This window comes from Rhinopithecus roxellana, chromosome 19 (assembly GCF_007565055.1).
Source record: "Rhinopithecus roxellana isolate Shanxi Qingling chromosome 19, ASM756505v1, whole genome shotgun sequence".
Lineage (NCBI taxonomy): Eukaryota > Metazoa > Chordata > Mammalia > Primates > Cercopithecidae > Rhinopithecus > Rhinopithecus roxellana.
The window spans coordinates 2889295-2907432 of record NC_044567.1 but is presented as its reverse complement, the minus strand read 5'-3'; the positions used below and the strand labels follow the sequence as shown (position 1 = coordinate 2907432).

The window sequence follows — 18138 nt, the reverse complement described above, 5'->3', positions numbered from 1 at the left end:
CCGCCTTGGCCTCCCAAAGTGCTGGGATTACAGTCATGAGCCACTGCACCTGGCTGTGCTAGGGTCTTTTTCTGTTTCATTCCTTTCCCTCCCTCCCTCCCTCTCTCTCTCTTTCTTTCCGTCTTTCTTTCTTCTTTTTTCTTTTCTTTTCCTTTCTTTCTTTCCTTCTTTCTTTCTCTCTCTCTCTCTCTCTCTCTCTTTCTTTCTTTCTTTCTGTCTCTCTCTTTCTCTCTCTCTCTCTCTCTCTTTCTTTCCTTTCTTTCTTTCGATGGAGTCTCACTCTGTAGCCCAGGCTGGAGTGCAGTGGCATGATCTCGGCTCACTTCAAACTCCACCCTCTGACTTCAAGTGATTCTCTTGCCTCAGCCTCCCGAGTAGCTGGGATTACAGGTGCCCGCCACCACACCTGGCTAATTTTTGTATTTTTAGTAGAGAAGGGGTTTTGCCACGTTGGCCAGGCTGGTCTCGAACTCCTGACCTTGTGATCTGCCCGCCCTCCCAAAGTGCTGGGATTACAGGCATGAGCCACCATACCTGGCCAACTTTGTATTACTTTCTTTTTTTTTTTTTTTGAGACGAAGCCTCACTCTGTCACCCAGGCTGGAGTGCAGTGGCCGGATCTCAGCTCACTGCAAGCTCCGCCTCCCGGGTTTATGCCATTCTCCTGCCTCAGCCTCCTGAGTAGCTGGGACTACAGGCGCCCGCCACCACACCTGGCTAATTTTTTGTATTTTTAGTTGAGACGGGGTTTCACCGTGTTAGCCAGGATGGTCTCGATCTCCTGACCTTGTTATCGGCCCGCCTTGGCCTCCGGAAGTGCTGGGATTACAGGCGTGAGTCACCGCACCCAGCCAGATTCAAGATTTGAACCCAGGTCCTCTTGGTCCCAGAGGCCCCTGTTTCTCAACCCCCTAGGATGGCATAGCAACCTGTCCCACAAGAGGTGCCTGCCTATAAGTGTGCTTAGCACATGGAAGCAAGTTTAGAAATGCAAGTATATACCTTTAAAGAGGTGTGGGGGATGGGGGGAGGGAAGAGAGAAAGAGATGCTGCTGTACTTCATTCTCCAGTCCCTGATAGGTGCCTTTGATCCCTTCTTTTTTTTTTTTTGAGATGGAGTCTCGCTCTGCTGCCCAGGCTGGAGTGCTGTGGCCCGATCTCAGCTCACTGCAAGCTCCGCCTCCCGGGTTTATGCCATTCTCCTGCCTCAGCCTCCCGAGTAGCTGGGACTACAGGCGCCCGCCACCTCGCCCAGCTAGTTTTTTGTATTTTTTAGTAGAGACGGGGTTTCACAGTGTTAGCCAGGATGGTCTCGATCTCCTGACCTCGTGATCCGCCCGTCTCGGCCTCCCAAAGTGCTGGGATTACAGGCTTGAGCCACCGCACCCAGCCTGATCCCTTCTTGACCAGTATAGCTGCGTTCTTGGCTGGGGCATTCCAACTAGAACTGCCAGATTTAGCACATAAAAATAAGGAGGCCCAGTTAAGTTTGAATTTCAGATAAACAATGAATAATTTGTTAGTATAAATATGTCCCATGCAATATCTTCGTTGAAATTTTAAAAAAAGTCTTCCTTCCATCCCCACCCCTACCACTAGGCCTAAGGAATAGGGCCAGGGACTCCAAGTAGAATGTGGTTGGGAAGTGGAATTAAGCAGGCTAATAGAAGGCAAGGGGCAAAGAAGAAACCTTGAATGCATTGGGTGCTGGGTGCCTCTTTAAGCAAGAAGGATGCACTTTGAAGGATTGAGATAGAAGTCCTTTCAGGCTGGGTGCAGTGGCTCATGCCTGTAAGCCTGTAATCCCAGCACTTTGGGAGGCTGAGGTGGGAGGATTACCTGAGGTCAGGAGTTCAAGACCAGCCTGACCAATGTGGAGAAACCCTGTCTCCACTAAAAATACCAAAAATTAGCTGGTCGTAGTGGCACATGCCTGTAATCCCAGCTGCTCGGGAGGCTGAGGCAGGAGAATCACCTGAACCAGGAAGGCAGAGGTTGCTGTGAGCAGAGATTGTGCCATTGCACTCCAGCCTGGGTAACAAGAGCAAAACTTCGTCTCAAAAAAGAAAAAAAAGAAAAAAAATCCTTTCGATGTGACCGTCTCCTCCCAAATTTGTAGAGCCTTAAGATCATGCTTTCAGGTACTTAAAAGATTCCAGAAGATATGCCCGGGGGTCCTGGAAGCCACAAGGCAAACACAAAACATCCCCCTCCTTGACTATCAATTTTACTAGAGGATGTGGTGGGAAAACCATTATTTGATATTAAAACAAATAGACTTGGGATGGAGTAGGATGCAAGCTCCCCAGGAAAGTTTAAGATAAAACCTGAGACTTAAAAAAGTGTTAAGAGTGGCAGCCTAGGGAATTTGTCCCGGACTCCGAGGGGAGGTGGCAGAATCACCAGCCTCTGCATTTAGGGATTCTCCGAGGAAAAGTGTGAGAACGGCTGCAGGCAACCCAGGCGTCCCGGAGCTGGGAGGGACGCACCCAGGCCTGCGCGAAGAGAGGGAGAAAGTGAAGCTGGGAGTTGCCACTCCCAGACTTGTTGGAATGCAGTTGGAGGGGGCGAGCTGGGAGCGCGCTTGCTCCCAATCACAGGAGGAGGAGGAGGTGGAGGAGGAGGGCTGCTTGAGGAAGTATAAGAATGAAGTTGTGAAACTGAGATTCCCCTCCATTGGGACCGGAGAAACCAGGGGAGCCCCCCGGGCAGCTGCTCGCCCCTTCCCACGGGGCCCTTTCCGGCGCCGCGCCCCCGGCCCCCACCCCTCGCCGCACCCCGCGCCCCGCGTCCTCCCAGCCGGGTCCAGCCGGAGCCATGGGGCCGGAGCCGCAGTGAGCACTATGGAGCTGGCGGCCTGGTGCCGCTGGGGGCTCCTCCTCGCCCTCTTGCCCCCTGGAGCCGCAGGCACCCAAGGTGGGTCTGGTGTTGGGAGGGGACGGAGCAGCGGCGGGACCCTGCCCCCTGGACCCCCGCCGAGGTCCCCCGACCGGCGGGGCCAGAAGGGCCTGGACGAACTCTCCCATCCCGAAGTTGCGGACAGTCCAGACGCTCAGGGCAGCCGGGCCCTCGGGTCGGAGGCGGCAGTTACACAGAAGCGGCTCGAGATGGCCCATCCAAGAGAGTGGCGCTTTCCAGGCTCGGAGGGGCTCCGGGAACTTGTCAAAGAAGTTCTCTGAAACTGTTCAGAAAGTTTTCCCGCAAAGAGTATATTGCGTAGAGCGCGCGCGCGCGTTTCCTCCCTTCTTGAGCCCCCTCCAGCTTTCTCAAAGCCTTTCCAGTTGGCAGCCTCCGCCTCCGGACTGGCCTGGGCTGGATTCCTTGGGGGGGGGGTCCTCTGCCCTGCCCGTCCTCCAGCCCCTCCCTGCTCCCCTTGAGACGATTTTGGTTTGGTTGCTCCTGCTTCTGGCGGGGTCGGGTGTGTGTGTGTGGTGGGGTGGAGGGTGGCATGGAAACCTGTCCCAACCAGAGCCGGGGAGGAAAGGGTGGCCCAGAGGGTGGCCTCTTGCTGGGGTCTGGGTTGGGGGCGGGGGAGATGTTTGCTTTGAACAGATTCTTGGGGCCAGCTTAGGGACTGTGCTCTGTGACTTTTAGAGCGCGTGGACCATGGAGGGGTGGTGGTGGGTTTCTTGGGGTGTAAAGTGGGAGAGTTCCCAGGGAAGGAAGTTAAGAAATAAGGCCAGATGGAGGCCTAGGGAAGGCTGCGTTGTTCTGCTGCCTTTTCCTTGGTGCTGTGCGTGGGGAAGGGTGAGTGGGGGCAGTGTGTATCCTGACCCATCTGTCCACCTGTGTGCATTAATCATAAAAGCTAACATATAGCCTGGGCCAGGTATACTCTGCCAGGAACTGTTTGTGGTGTTTTGCATCCTTTAATCCTAGAACACCCCTATAGTGGAAGTTCTGCCAGCATTCTGGACTTAAAGAGATTGAGTAGCAGCTAGTAAGTGGTAGGGTCAAGATGGGACCCCAGGCAGTGCGACCTCTTACCATGCATTCGAAATTGCTATATGAATGAGTAATGAGGGGGAGCAATGAGGGATGCTGCTCCCTGAGTCACTGGGCTGTAGGGGAGACAAAATGAAAGTGTTCTGGGAGTTGTGGGTGGTCTCCATAGGTCAGGGGGTCTGGGAGGGGGTGGGTGTCATCGTGTCGGTGTGTTGCCCGAGGGGCCCTCTGTGAGTGAGTGCATGGCCATGTTATCTCTGCATGTCTATGCCAGGGTGTTCCTCAGTTGTGTGGTCTTTGTGTTTGTGTGTCTGGGCTTTGTGTTGCCAAACAGCAGTCTCTCTGCTGACTCGGGGACACAGGCTGAACTCTGTCCCCTCCAGGAACTCCCTCAAGGTGCTGGGCCAGATCTGCCATAAACAGAGGGAGGTAGCCTTCTGCGGCCACGCCTTCTTGCTGAGGAAGAAGGTCCCTCTCTTCCAGGGAGTACATTGTTGCCCTCCCTGTTTCCCAGGCAGGCATCTTCACCTCTCACCTTCTGATGAGAAGGGTGAGGCCATACTGAGCTGTCAGGCTGAGCTGCTGCCCTTCCTCACCTTGGCTGGGAGTTGATCAGGGAATGGCAGTTGCTGCAGAGCTGGATTTGAGGGCTGGGTTCTCTGGATGGGGCCTCCTTATGTCCTCACCCCTCAACCTGCACTATTTATTGTGTTGTGCAGGAGTTGGTTAAAAAGTCATTGCACAGCCTGGGCAACAAGGCAAAACTCTGTCTGTACAAAAAATACAAAAATTAGTTGGATGTGGTGACATGTGCCTGTAGTCCCAGCTACTCCGGAGGCTGAGGCATGAGGATCACCTGAGCCCAGGAAGTTGAGGCTGCAGTGAGCCGTGATCACAAATGCTCTCCAGCCTGGGTGACAGAATGAGAACCCGTTTCAGAAAAATAGTGCACCACCCAGCAGCCTCCAGCACCCAGATTTTACCCAAGGGCTGAGGGCTGGGGCAGGAATGTGGGGGAAGGGGAAGCCTAGGGGGAGCCCCGGCGGGGTCAGGATTTTGCTGAGATCCTTTCTTAGAGGTATGGGTTTTACAAATTGCAGCAAATACATTCTTTTAATCTTGCAGAACTCCTTCATATTTTAATTCCAGGATGATTCTTCCAACAGCCTCCCGTCTTTACTATACTTGGGGAAAGTACTCATTTTATTTCTCAAGAAAAAACAATTGAAAAGATAGGGATCAAATGTAAAAAGAAAAAAAGGGCTTTCCAAAGTCAAACACAAAGCATGTTTAATTTTCTCGTGGTTTGGGATTACCCATATTCCTGCTGTATGAACCTGTCTTGTCTTAACTTTTTTTTTTTTTTTTTTTTTTTTTTTGAGACGGAGTCTCGCTCTGTCGCCGGGGCTGGAGTGCAGTGGCCGGATCTCAGCTCACTGTAAGCTCCGCCTCCCGGGTTCCCGCCATTCTCCTGCCTCAGCCTCCCGAGGAGCTGGGACCACAGGCGCCGCCACCATGCCCGGCTAGTTTTTTGTATTTTTAGTAGAGACGGGGTTTCACCGTGTTAGCCAGGATGGTCTCGATCTCCTGACCTCGTGATCTGCCCGTCTCGGCCTCCCAAAGTGCTGGGATTACAGGCTTGAGCCACCGCGCCCGGCCTACTGTACATTTCTTAAAAGTTAAGACGCGGTGGCTCAAGCCTGTAATCCCAGCACTTTGGGAGGCCGAGACGGGCGGATCACGAGGTCAGGAGATCGAGTCCATCCTGGCTAACACGGTGAAACCCCGTCTCTACTAAAAATACAAAAAACTAGCCGGGCGACCTGGCGGGCGCCTGTAGTCCCAGCTACTCGGGAGGCTGAGGCAGGAGAATGGCGTGAACCCGGGAGGCGGAGCTTGCAGTGAGCTGAGATCCGGCCACTGCGCTCCAGCCTGGGCGACAGAGCGAGACTCCGTCTCAAAAAAAAAAAAAAAAAGAAAAAGAAAAAAAAAAAGAAATGTACAGTATACTTCCTATATGCTAGGTTTTTATCCATGGTTTCATTTAATCTCTGCAACAGTCCTGTGAAATAGGTGCACAGATGAGAAAATGGAAGTTCAGAGAAATGAAACACCTTATCCAAGGCTCCCAGCTACCCAGTAATGTCCAGGGCATTTTTGGACTCTGATGAGGAGGCATTAAGAGGTGCTTAGAGTCTTATTTCAGCCAACAGTAATGGGTTGAACAAAACCTTAGGGGCAGGCAGGTGGCCAGTTGGGAGGAGAAGAGCTCCTCTTGTTCAGGTGAATGACCTTTCCATCCACTTCTCTAGGCTGTAGAAAGTGGGGCTGAGCTGGGGGGCCCTGAGGTCCCCTCCTGACTTCAGAGTCCTCTGCCTTCCTGTCCAGCCAATGCCTGTCTTCCTTATGGGCCCTGCCAGCATGACAGGGGGCTGCGGGCAGGAGGGGACAGAGGCCACGTTGACACACAGGGCTGTGGGCGAGAGAGACAGCTGAAGTGTCAGTGTGAGGGGCCAGTGTGGGGCTGCGGCTGGGAGGGCTGGGGTGGGGCCTGGGATAGTTGTGCCTGTCCTTGGGTGATAGAATGATCTGGAAAGAGATTCCCTTCCCTACCCTCCACCTGTGAGAAGCCCTTCTAGAGCGGCACATCCATCTTTTGTTTGGCCAGCCATCCTCCCACTGGGAAGAGAGCCGAGGTGGGGTAAGGGATGTGTACTCTTTCAAGGAGTGGGAGAATTTTCTAGCGAATGTTTGTGTTGTCCCAGTTCTGTTTACAAAGCCTCGTCATGTTTACAGATGGCTGCGCAATTCGTTACCTCATTTAACTCTCATATACCTCCTCTGAGGGAGTAAGAGCTGTTACAGCCAAGTTTAGGTCAGTAAATATTCACTGAGTTGCAGGTACTGCAGGGCATAGAGATGAATCCAATTTAGCTTCTGCCCTGGAGGTCTGGGGACTTGCTCAAGATCACTCAGTGAGTAGCCGAGCTAGGGTTCTCCTCTAAAGACTCTGGGCCCAGGCCCTGGTCTGATGTCAGGCCTTATACACCAGGTGTTTGTGGTTGGGGAATCCCACTGTCACTTGAATGGTCTGTGACATTGTGGGTCTGGGAGAGCTGAGCTCTGGGGACACAGGTCATTTTACTGTAGTGTTCATGGAAACCAAGGGAAGTGTTGGCTTTTCTGCTGTGAGCAAGAGGAGCAGCAGGGGCTGCAAGCTGGTGGGGAGGAGAGAACCCACCTGAGAGAAACCCCAGGGCTGGGGTCGAGTCCTGACCACCAGAGTCCAGAGAGACATGAAGGACTGTGACCAGCTCTGAGCAGAGAGATGGATACCATGACCTCAACCTGTCCCTTTTGTTTGGAGACTCTTGACTGGACTTCATTCATTCACTCAGCAGACACTCATCCAGTGGTGCCTGTGGCTGATCCTGCCTCATACTGTCTTTGCTCTGGGGGATTGGAAGTTGGGGTTCCTGAGGTGCAGGGTCCTGGAGACAAGGATGCTCCTGGGTAGAATTAGGACCTACCTCCCAGGAAATCAGTGGGGGCCGGGCACCGTGGCTCACGCCTGTAATCGCAGCACTTTGGGAGGCTGAGATGGGTGGATCACAGGGTCAGCAGTTCGAGACCAGCCTGGCTAACATGGTGAAATCCCGTCTCAACTAAAAATACAAAAATTAGCCAGGTGTGGTGGCAGGCGCCTGTAATCCCAGCTACTCAGGAGGCTGAGGTAGGAGAATTGCTTGAACCTGGGAGGCAGAGGTTGCAGTGAGCCGAGAGATTGCGCCACTGCACTCCAGCCTGGGCGACAGGGCAAGACTCTGTCTCAAAAAAAGAAAATCAGTGGGACAGGGCAGATATGGGGACAGTGGTAAGGAGATGGGAGAGTGGGAGGGAAGTGTCAGGAAGGCCTTCTTGACTTCATGTAGGCTGGTGAGGGTGTTAGCCAGCAAGCCTGCAGTTTCCTGGGAGCCGTTCTCAGGGTACCAATTTTACCACCTGTCTGAAAACACTTTAAGATTCTTAATCAGACTCAAATTGGCCACAAATCAGGTAAACAAACTTGCTAGTGGGGTGGGGCTACCACCCGTTCTGACCCTCCAGCCCAACCCAGCCCAGCCGCCCTGCCCTCCCTAGAGCCTGTGGTGTTTGTAGGTGGCATCGGGAGAATTAGCATGTGTTTACGTTGGCGTGGGGTATGGGGTGGATTTGTGTGTGTGCAGTTAGGCCTAGTGGAAGGAATGCGGGATCTGAAGGCAGGCCGGCTTGAGTTCCAGTCCTCCCTGTTGCTCACAAGCTTTTTTTTTTTTTTTTTTTTTTTTTTTTTTTTTTTTTTTTGAGACGGAGTCTCGCTCTGTTGCCCGGGCTGGAATGCAGTGGCCAGATCTCAGCTCACTGCAAGCTCCGCGTCCCGCGTTTATGCCATTCTCCTGCCTCAGCCTCCCGAGTAGCTGGGACTACAGGCGCCCGCCACCTCGCCCGGCTAGTTTTTTTTTGTATTTTTTAGTAGAGACGGGGTTTCACCATGTTAGCCAGGATGGTCTCGATCTCCTGACCTCGTGATCCACCCGTCTCGGCCTCCCAAAGTGCTGGGATTACAGGCTTGAGCCACCGCGCCCAGCCGCTCACAAGCTTTATGATGCGAGAGCTAACCCCTGCCAGCTGCAGTTGTCTTCTTTGCAAGATGGAGGTTGCAGCCCCAGTTTCTGGAGCATGTTACGTGGATCCACCCAGAGTCCCTGCCAGGCACACAGTAGGTGCTCAGATCAGTTACTGTGGCAGCCCCCACTCCCACTTGTTGTTGTTTTCCTATTGCCTGGCAGCCACAGCTGGTGTCCCTTGAAAAGGGCTGCAGGGGGTGGAGTCGGCCCCTGCCCCAGTCCTGTGGGGACCCTGGGCTTGGGCCAGGGCCTGGGGTCTGGGCCTGCAGACAGCTGTGTCTGTAAAGCAGCTGAAGGGCTGAGGCCGGGGGAGGTCCTGGCAGCAGGGCGTTATTTTGGGCCTGGCCTGCCACCCCCAGCTCCTGTTTCTCTTGGGAGTCTGTGGGGAGAGGAGGAAGCATGGGGAAGAGGAGGGGGTGCAAGTGGGTGAGGGAAGAGGAGGGGGTGCAAGTGGGTGAGGCATGGAGTGGGGAGGCCTCCCTCAGGGACATGGACCCTTGAGTTCTATTTCTGGGCCCTCCTGTTCCTCCCTCTTTGTGCATATACGCCTAGAGAGGTGGGAATAGAGGCCACTCTGGGTATCACTAGGAGACCACCAGTTTGTGGCCACTGGCCTGGGCAGGGAACCTGGGGACTCACCCTGCCAGCCTCTCCCAGCTCTCTGAAGGCAGGGGGTACCTCATATTACCCCCTAGGATTTGACCTTAGACTCCAACTTGCTGGGAGAGCAGTGCCCCTGGTGTCAGACCCCAACCCGGCCCTTGTGTTGTCCCTGAATCTGCATGTAGCCTGCAGGAGGTGGAGCAGTGACCGGCAGGAATTCTGGGCAGCTCAGGCACCTGTGGGCCTGAGGGTGTCCTCTGCCCCCACCCTCCCGATCTCCTGGGCAAGACACACCAGGTGATTCATCTCACCAGAGCAGAAAAACAAGTTCATCTGGGCACTTTCATCTCCCCCCGCTGGCAGGCCGGGGGTGAGCTGCTATCCCGGCGCCCCGTCACCAGGGTTGCTTTGCCCCCTCTAGTATTCCTGGCCTTAGTGGGCATTTCTGGTTTCAGGGATACCAGGCTGGGGTCCAAGTGGGCCAGGTATGGTAGTTTGGCTCCATGCCCCATGGCTGATGGCTGGCGCTGGGCAGGTAGGCAGGGCTGACGTAGTGCCTTTGTGGCAGCAGTTTCGTGGCACAGATTCTGCCAGCTCATTCTGGAGTCTTGCCCTGAGGAGGTGGCCAGGGTGAGGGTGCCAGCACAGGAACCTTTGGCGCATGCTTCACCCTGGCCTGGGATCTGCAGCCTGGGTCCAGATGCCCACAACTGGAGTCTGATGCTCCTTTTCTCTTCATGGGACACTCCCAGAGGTCTCTGCAATGACCAGGGCCCCGGTTGCCCCATGCCTCAGCTACAACTCCAGCTGACCCTCCTTCCCCACTCTCTGGGTGGCATTATGGGGGTGTGGATCCCTTGCCAAGAGGTTGGCACGTGGGTGTGCTGGAATGGCATAGGGAGAATGCACCGAGTTTGTTTGCTTGGGAGAGGGGCAGGGGGCATCCAGAAGATACAGGATTCGTCATCGCCTCTCTTGGGGGATTTTTACCCCTTGGCCCTGAGTTGTGCCTTTGGGACAAAGGAAGCCTTTCTTTGCCAGCCAACACCCTGTACTGGCGGGTGAGCTCCACAGGGCTGGCACGCTGGGGCAGCCTCTGGATGTGCAGGGTGGGCCTAGTCAGAAGGAGCCTTTCCCCTGAAATCCCTCTACTTCCCAAGCACACAAGCTTTCTCCTGCTGTTAAACCTGCAGTGTGCAAGGGATGTAGGTGGGGGGGTCCTTCAGTCAGCCTTCTCTCTGTCTGAGATGAAATGACTCTGGGAGTGAGTTTGGGTGGGGAGGCCAGGTCCGAGAAGGTCCCACGCCAGTGTCCTCTGACCCATCTGCTCCCTCCTGCCAGTGTGCACCGGCACAGACATGAAGCTGCGGCTCCCTGCCAGTCCCGAGACCCACCTGGACATGCTCCGCCACCTCTACCAGGGCTGCCAGGTGGTGCAGGGTAACCTGGAACTCACCTACCTGCCCACCGATGCCAGCCTCTCCTTCCTGCAGGTGAGGCCCGTGGGCAACCCAGCCAGGCCCTGCCTCCAGCTGGGCTGAGCCCTCTGTTTACAGGTGGGTGGCAGAAGAAGGTGCCCTGCCCTTCTGTTTCCTCTTTTGTTGTGGTTTCTCAACCAGGAAGTCCTTTCTAACGTCTAACCCCCATTCATTTTACTGCAGAATCAGTTGACTCTCTCTCTAATGTGGCTGGCCGAGGTCATCTCTGGATGGGATGCGTCTGTGTTTCCGCTAAATCTTGTGCTGTCTTGCCAGCATGATCATGTCCCCCGTCCACCTGCCCCAGCCACTATCCCTCTCCCATGTACAGCAGCAGAAAGGGCTGGTGAGAAAGGTGGATTGCAGGCCCAGTTCTGCCACTGATGAGCCCTATGAATGTGGCCTATACCCACTTAGCTTCACTGGGTCTCAGTTTCTCTATTTGTGTATTGGGAGCAATTGGGAAGCTCAAAAGAGAAATGTCTATGAAAAGGTTATGAGCAGGAGAGAGAGTGGAAACCAACCTGCTGGCTCATGTCCACGGACCCTGGAGTGGGGCCTTGTGCTTGGTTTGTCAAATTGCAGACACCGGCTGAGCACGGTGGCTCACGCCTGTAATCCCAGCACTTTGGGAGGCTGAGGCAGACAGATCACCTGAGGTCGGGAGTTCGAGACCAGCCTGACCAACATGGAGAAACCCCATTTCTAATAAAAATACAAAATTAGCTGGGAGTGGTGGCACATGCCTGTAATTCCAGCTACTTGGGAAGGCTGAGGCAGGAGAATCGCTTGAACCTGGGAGGCGGAGGTTGTGGTGAGCCGAGATCATGCCATTGTACTCCAGCCTGGGCAACAAGAGCGAAACTCCATCTCAAAAAAAAAAAAAAAAAAAATTGCAGACGCCATCCCATCCAGGCCTTTGATTTCACTGATGAAGAAACTGAGATGCAGAGAGGGTGGGGTACCTGTTGAGAGTTTACAAAGTGCCCCCCCACCATTGTCTTTCTTGATCGTGTAAAAATCTGGTGAGGCAAGGTGGGGCGTGATCTTTATCTCCATTTTATCGTTTTATATAAGAGGGAACAGGACTGCTCAGTGGCTGGGGGCCTTGCCCAAGATCTCCAAGTACTGGGGAACCTCAGGGAGGCCCTGGGGGGTGGCAGTGTCCCTGTTTCAGCCCCACCCTGCTTCCCCCTTCCAGGATATCCAGGAGGTGCAGGGCTACGTGCTCATCGCTCACAACCAAGTGAGGCAGGTCCCACTGCAGAGGCTGCGGATTGTGCGAGGCACCCAGCTCTTTGAGGACAACTATGCCCTGGCCGTGCTAGACAATGGAGACCCGCTGAACAATATCACCCCTGTCACAGGGGCCTCCCCAGGAGGCCTGCGGGAGCTGCAGCTTCGAAGCCTCACAGGTGGCTTTCACCGTCATTGAAACCTTCTCTTGGTTATTCAGAGCTGACCAGGGCCACTGCTAACCATGGGGAGGCTTTGTGTGCATTAGAAATGGTGTCCCTTCTGGGCAGACGCAGGCAGAGCCTGGGAAGACACCCTGAGAAGACTGGAAAAAGATTCCCCTTCTTCCTAGGAAGCTGCAGCTTGCGGCGTCAGCGCACAGAATTCAATCATGAGAATGCAGGCTGGGTTTTTGCCCCCACTTGGCTGAGTGAAGTGTACAGTGAACAGCCTATGTAACTATTTGCTGGCCCTGGAGCCGACTCTGCCCCAGAGTCTGGGTGCCAGGTGCTTTGCCCGCATGGCCCATTTCAGTCACACTACAGTCCTGTCAGGAAAGAATCAGTGTTATTCTCATTCTACATATGAGAAAACTGTGGCTTGCAGAGATGTGAGTGATGGGGCTGGGTTTCAGACTCCACAGTCTCTTAACCACCAAGCAACATGTCCGGAGTAGAAATGAGAGGGCAGGAGAAAGCTGCGGTCCACGTGAGCATCTGGACCTAGCATGGACAACTCACTCCTCCCTGGCTCTCGCTTTGTTCATGTTGCGGGGATGGCGGTGGTGGGGCTCAAAGACCGTGACGATATCTTTCTCTCCTCCCTGGGGAATGTGGGGTTGTTTAAAAGGCCTGCTCCTCTTTTAGAAGGCAGGAGGGCCCCAAGGGAAGCAGAAGGTGACAGAAGGGGAAAGGGTCCCCTGATCATTGCTCACCCCACAGAGATCTTGAAAGGAGGGGTCTTGATCCAGCGGAACCCCCAGCTCTGCTACCAGGACACGATTTTATGGAAGGACATCTTCCATAAGAACAACCAGCTGGCTTTCACACTGATCGACACCAACCGCTCTCGGGCCTGTAAGCCATGCCCCTCCCTGCTGCCTCCTCTCTCAGACAGCCTGACCCCAGCCCCAAACTCCCGACTTACAACCCTGTGCCTGCCCGACACTGCCCCAGCCGCCTACACCCATTTCTTTCCTCTCTGTCCCTCCTGCCATCTCTCTGTGCCTCTTCATCTCTGGGGTTCTCTGCCTGTCTTCCTCTGCTTCTAGGTTGTGCCTCTGGTTTGGGGGCCTCTCAGCCTGTCTGAGTCCCTCCCTCACTGTGCAGTTGGCCTCGTGGCCTCTGCTGCTGTTTGTGTCTCCATTATTAACCCGTCCTCTCACTGTTAGACATCTCTCTCACTTCGTCTCTCTGGTTCTGTCCTCAGGCCACCCCTGTTCTCCGGTGTGTAAGGGCTCCCACTGCTGGGGAGAGAGTTCTGAGGATTGTCAGAGCCGTGAGTCTCAGGGAGGCCTGGAGTCAGGGAAGGGGAGGGCCGGGGCCGGGACCAGGTGGAATGCAGGTGTCATACAGGTGACATGGGAGGGGTGGGATAACAGGCTTGGGATGTCTTCCCTGGGGCAGGTAGTCTCCCTAGAAGGTGATGCTGATGAGGGTCTGGTGCTCAGGATGCCACTCAGCCCTCATCCTGCCCTTTGCCCAACAGTGACGCGCACTGTCTGTGCCGGTGGCTGTGCCCGCTGCAAGGGGCCACTGCCCACTGACTGCTGCCATGAGCAGTGTGCTGCTGGCTGCACGGGCCCCAAGCACTCTGACTGCCTGGTATGTGCCTCTGCTGTGTGTCCAATGTGCCCTATCCCCTAGGATGCAAGGGGTGGGCACCCTGCCTGGTACTGCCCTATTGCCCCTGGCACAGCAGGGCAAAACAGAACAGTGACAACCAGCCACCTGTCCCCCTAGGCCTGCCTCCACTTCAACCACAGTGGCATCTGTGAACTGCACTGCCCAGCCCTGGTCACCTACAACACAGACACCTTTGAGTCCATGCCCAACCCTGAGGGCCGGTATACATTCGGCGCCAGCTGTGTGACTGCCTGTCCCTGTGAGTGCCAGGGAGAAACACAGTTTTCATCGTTTTGGTGGGGAGGTTTGTTTCTGTAAACGGGAGCATATGGGGAGCACTGTCTGCACCTTGCTTTGAGAACCAGTCATGACAGTTCCTGCCAAACTGCCTCGTTCTTTCAACAGCTGTGGAGCAGGTGGCAGTAAGGAGAGGCAGCTAAGAGCCCAGACGTGGGAGCCAGCCTGCCGGGGTTTGAAACCCAGCTCTATCAGTTAGTAGGCACCTGACCCTCTTTCTGTGCCTCAGTTTCCTCATCAGTAAAATGGGGGAAAGAATAGTCCCAACTTCATAAGGTGGTTATAACATTTAAAAGAGTTATATTTGTAAAGCTCTTAGAACAGTGTCTGGTATGTACTAAGTGCTCCTAAATGTTAGCTTTTGTTCTATAGTCTGGCTAGATCAGTTTTGGCTTTTGTTTTGTCTTGTTTTTGAGACTGAGTTTAGCTCTATCATAGTGGTGCAATCTCGGCTCACTACAACCTCCGCCTCCCAGGTTCATGCTATTCTTGTGTCTCAGCCTCCTGAGTAGCTGGGATTACAGGTGCCCACCACCATGCCTGGCTAATTTTTGTATTTTTAGTAGAGACAGGGTTTCACCACATTGGCCAGGGTGGTCTCGAACTCCTGACTTCAGGCGATCCACCTGCCTCGGCCTCCAAAAGTGCTGGGATTACAGGCATGAGCCACCGCCCCCGGACTTTTTTGTTTTTGGCAGAATCTCACTCTGTTGCCCAGGCTGGAGTGCAGTGGGGCAATCTCGGCTCACTGCAACCTCTGCCTTCCGCATTCAAGCGATTCTTGTGCCTCAGACTCTTGAGTAACTGGGACTACAGGCATGCACTACGATGGCTGGGTACTTTTTGTATTTTTAGTAGAAACAGAGTTTCACCATGTTGGCCAAGTTGGTCTCAAACTCCTGACCTCAAGTGATCTGCCCGCCTTGGTCTCCCAGAGTGCTGGGATTACAGGTGTGAGCCATTGTGCCTGGCCTAGATCAGTTTTACTTAACAGATCACCTATTTACTGATGGGCATTTATGGACTGGGCTCCGACCTGGGGAACCTCTCTCCTCCTTTCGCAGGAACAGTGGACCTTCAGATCCTGGCTGTGTTAGGGAGAGGACAAAATGTAGAGCCAGACCATTTGGGTTCAAATCCTCGCTCCTCCACTCAGTAGCACAATGACCTTGAATAATTTACAGAACTCTCTGCTTTGGTCTCCCTTTTTGCAAAATGGGAATCTCACAGTGCTGATCCCATCCAGTTCTTGTGAGGAGTAAGTGGATGTCAGGTGCTGACACATGGTAGGGCATTTAAGTATTGGTTGATATTGTTCTTCTTGTGCCTGGGCACGGTGACGCTGTTCATGGTGGTGCACGAAGGGCCAGGGAATGTGGCTACATGTTCCTGCTCTCCTTAGACAACTACCTTTCTACGGACGTGGGATCCTGCACCCTCGTCTGCCCCCTGCACAACCAAGAGGTGACAGCGGAGGACGGAACACAGCGGTGTGAGAAGTGCAGCAAGTCCTGTGCCCGAGGTACCCACTCACTGCCCCCAAGGCCAGCTGCAGTTCCTGTCCCTCTGTGCATGAACCCTGGCCCAGCCCTCCCTGTCCTATCCTTCCTCAGACCCTCTTGAGACCCAGTCCTTGCCTTCTACTGTCTACCCCTGGCCCTCCTCAGCCCTACAAGTGTCCCTATGTCCTCTGTCAGTGTGGGGAGGGGCCTGGACCCTGATGCCCACGTAGCTGTTAACCTGTCCCGGTGTGAAGGCTGAGACAGCCCCTTCCCCACCCACCCCACCCCCTCAGTGTGCTATGGTCTGGGCATGGAGCACTTGCGAGAGGTGAGGGCGGTCACCAGTGCCAATATCCAGGAGTTTGCTGGCTGCAAGAAGATCTTTGGGAGCTTGGCATTTCTGCCGGAGAGCTTTGATGGGTGAGTGGGCACAATGGCCTGAGACAGTGTCAGGGCAGACAGAGTCCTGAGGATCCAGATGTGGCAGCATCTCTCGGGGATGGCAGGAGACAGAAGTTGATGGGGGGGCAAGAATGCAAAGAAAGCAGATGGGAGACCAGAGAGAGCAGGATCTTTGGAGTGGGAGTGGTTATTTTTGTAAATGACATGCTATCCGTGAACAAGGACTTGTATGGAGGTCAGACCATCTAGATAAAGTAAAATTCCCTTTGAGTTCATAGCACCTTTATTCAAAATATCCCCAAATTGGAAATAACTCAAATGTGCATCACTCGGTGAAAGAATAAACAAGTGGCAGTATGTCCATTTGGTGAAGTTCCACTTAGCAACTAAAGGAAATGAACTACTGATGCAACATGAATGAATCTCAGAAACATTACATTGAGCAAAAGAAGCCAGAGACAAGATTCCATACTGTCTGATTCCCTTTATGTGAGGCTCTGAACAGACAAAACCACTCTGTGGTGGGAGAGATCAGAATGGTGGTTGCCCTAGGGTGGGGGGCCTCAAAAGGGAGGGACACAAGGACATTTCTGGGGTAATAGAAATGTTCTGTATATTGACTGGGGTATTGGATACATGAGTGAATCCATTTGTCAAAACTCATCAAACTGTATGCTAAGAGTCTGCATTTAATTTAATTTAATTTAATTTAATTTAATTTAATTTAATTTAATTTTTTGAGATGGAGTCTTGCTCTGTCGGCAGGCTGGAGTGCAGTCGTGCAATCTCAACTCACTGCAACCTCCGCCTCCTGGGTTCAAGCGATTCTCCTGCCTCAGCCTCCCGAGTAGCTGGTGCTACTGGTGTGTGCCACCATGCCCAGATAATTTTTGTATTTTTAGTAGAGACGGGGTTTCACCACATTGGTCAGGATGGTCTCAATCTCTTGACCTCGTGATCCGCCTGCCTCAGCCTCCCAAACTGCTGGGATTACAGGCATGAGCCACCACGCCTGGCGCATTTTATTGTATATAAGTTATACTTCAATAAAAAATGAATTGGGGCCAGGCATGGTGGCTCATGCCTGTAATCCCAGCACTTTGGGAGGCTGAGGCAGGCAGATCACCTGAGGTCAGAAGTACAAGACCAGCCTGGCCAACATGGTAAAACCCCATCTCTACTAAAAATACAAAAAATTAGCCAGGCTTGGTGGCATGTGCCTGTAGTCCCAGCTACTTGGGAGGCTGAGGCAGGAGAATCGCATGAACTCGGGAGGTGGAGGTTGCAGTGAGCTGAGATAATTTTGCCACTGCATTCCAGTCTGGGCGACAGAGTGAGACCCTGTCTCAGAAAAAAAAAAAAAAAAAGGGGGGGGGGGGTCAGGCGCGGTGGTGCACACCTGTAATCCCAGCACTTTGGGAGCCTGAAGCAGGAAGATTGCCTGAGTCCAGGAGTTCAAGACCAGCGTGGACAACATAGTGAGATCCCATCTCTACAGAAAACACAAAAAATTTGCCAGGCATGGTGGTACGCACCTGTAGTCTCAGCTACCAGGGAGACTGAGGTGGGAGAATCACCTGAGCCTGGGAGGTGGAGGCTACAGTGGGTTGAGATCATGCCACCATACTCCAGCCTGGGTGACAGAAAGATCCTGTCTCAAAAAAAAAAAAATATCTTTCACACTTCCTTTACCTCCACTCCCCTTCTCTCCTTTCCAGAGGTGACCATGGTTAGCAGTGCATGTGTTCACCTAGACTGTTTATGCATCTGTAGACACACACACAGTGAAGTGTGGTTTTTATCGTTTTGGTGGGGAGGTTTGTTTCTGTAAATGGGAGCATATGAGGAGCACCTGTGTGAACCTTGCTTTGAGAGCCGGTCATGACAGTTCCTGCCAAACCGCCTCGTTCTTTCAACAGCTGCAGAGCAGATGGCAGCAAGGAGAGGCGACTAAGAACGCAGACTTGGGAGCCAGACTGCCTGGGTTTGAAACCCGGCTCTACCACTTACTAGGCATGTGACTCTTGTGCTGTGCCTCAGTTTCTTCATCTGTAAAGTGAGGCAAAAATAGTCCCAACCTCGTAAGATGGTTATACCACCACGCCTGGCCAGATGATTATAAAATTTGAATGAGTTAGTATTTGTAAAGCTCTTAGAACAGTGCCTG

General features: G+C 53.6%; 1 protein-coding gene across 1 annotated transcript in view; it reads left to right on the top strand.

Moving 5' to 3' along the window:
• The first annotated feature begins 2560 nt into the window (after positions 1 to 2560).
• ERBB2 (erb-b2 receptor tyrosine kinase 2) overlaps positions 2561 to 18138 on the top strand; it is a 30756-nt gene continuing 15178 nt past the window's right edge. Inside the window, exons 1-9 of the mRNA XM_010379300.2 lie at positions 2561 to 2916; positions 10554 to 10705; positions 11892 to 12105; positions 12868 to 13002; positions 13355 to 13423; positions 13634 to 13749; positions 13888 to 14029; positions 15470 to 15589; positions 15863 to 15989. Of these exons, the coding sequence (XP_010377602.1) occupies positions 2844 to 2916; positions 10554 to 10705; positions 11892 to 12105; positions 12868 to 13002; positions 13355 to 13423; positions 13634 to 13749; positions 13888 to 14029; positions 15470 to 15589; positions 15863 to 15989 (1148 nt within the window). The 5' untranslated portion in view covers positions 2561 to 2843. The remainder of the gene's footprint in view (positions 2917 to 10553; positions 10706 to 11891; positions 12106 to 12867; positions 13003 to 13354; positions 13424 to 13633; positions 13750 to 13887; positions 14030 to 15469; positions 15590 to 15862; positions 15990 to 18138) is intronic.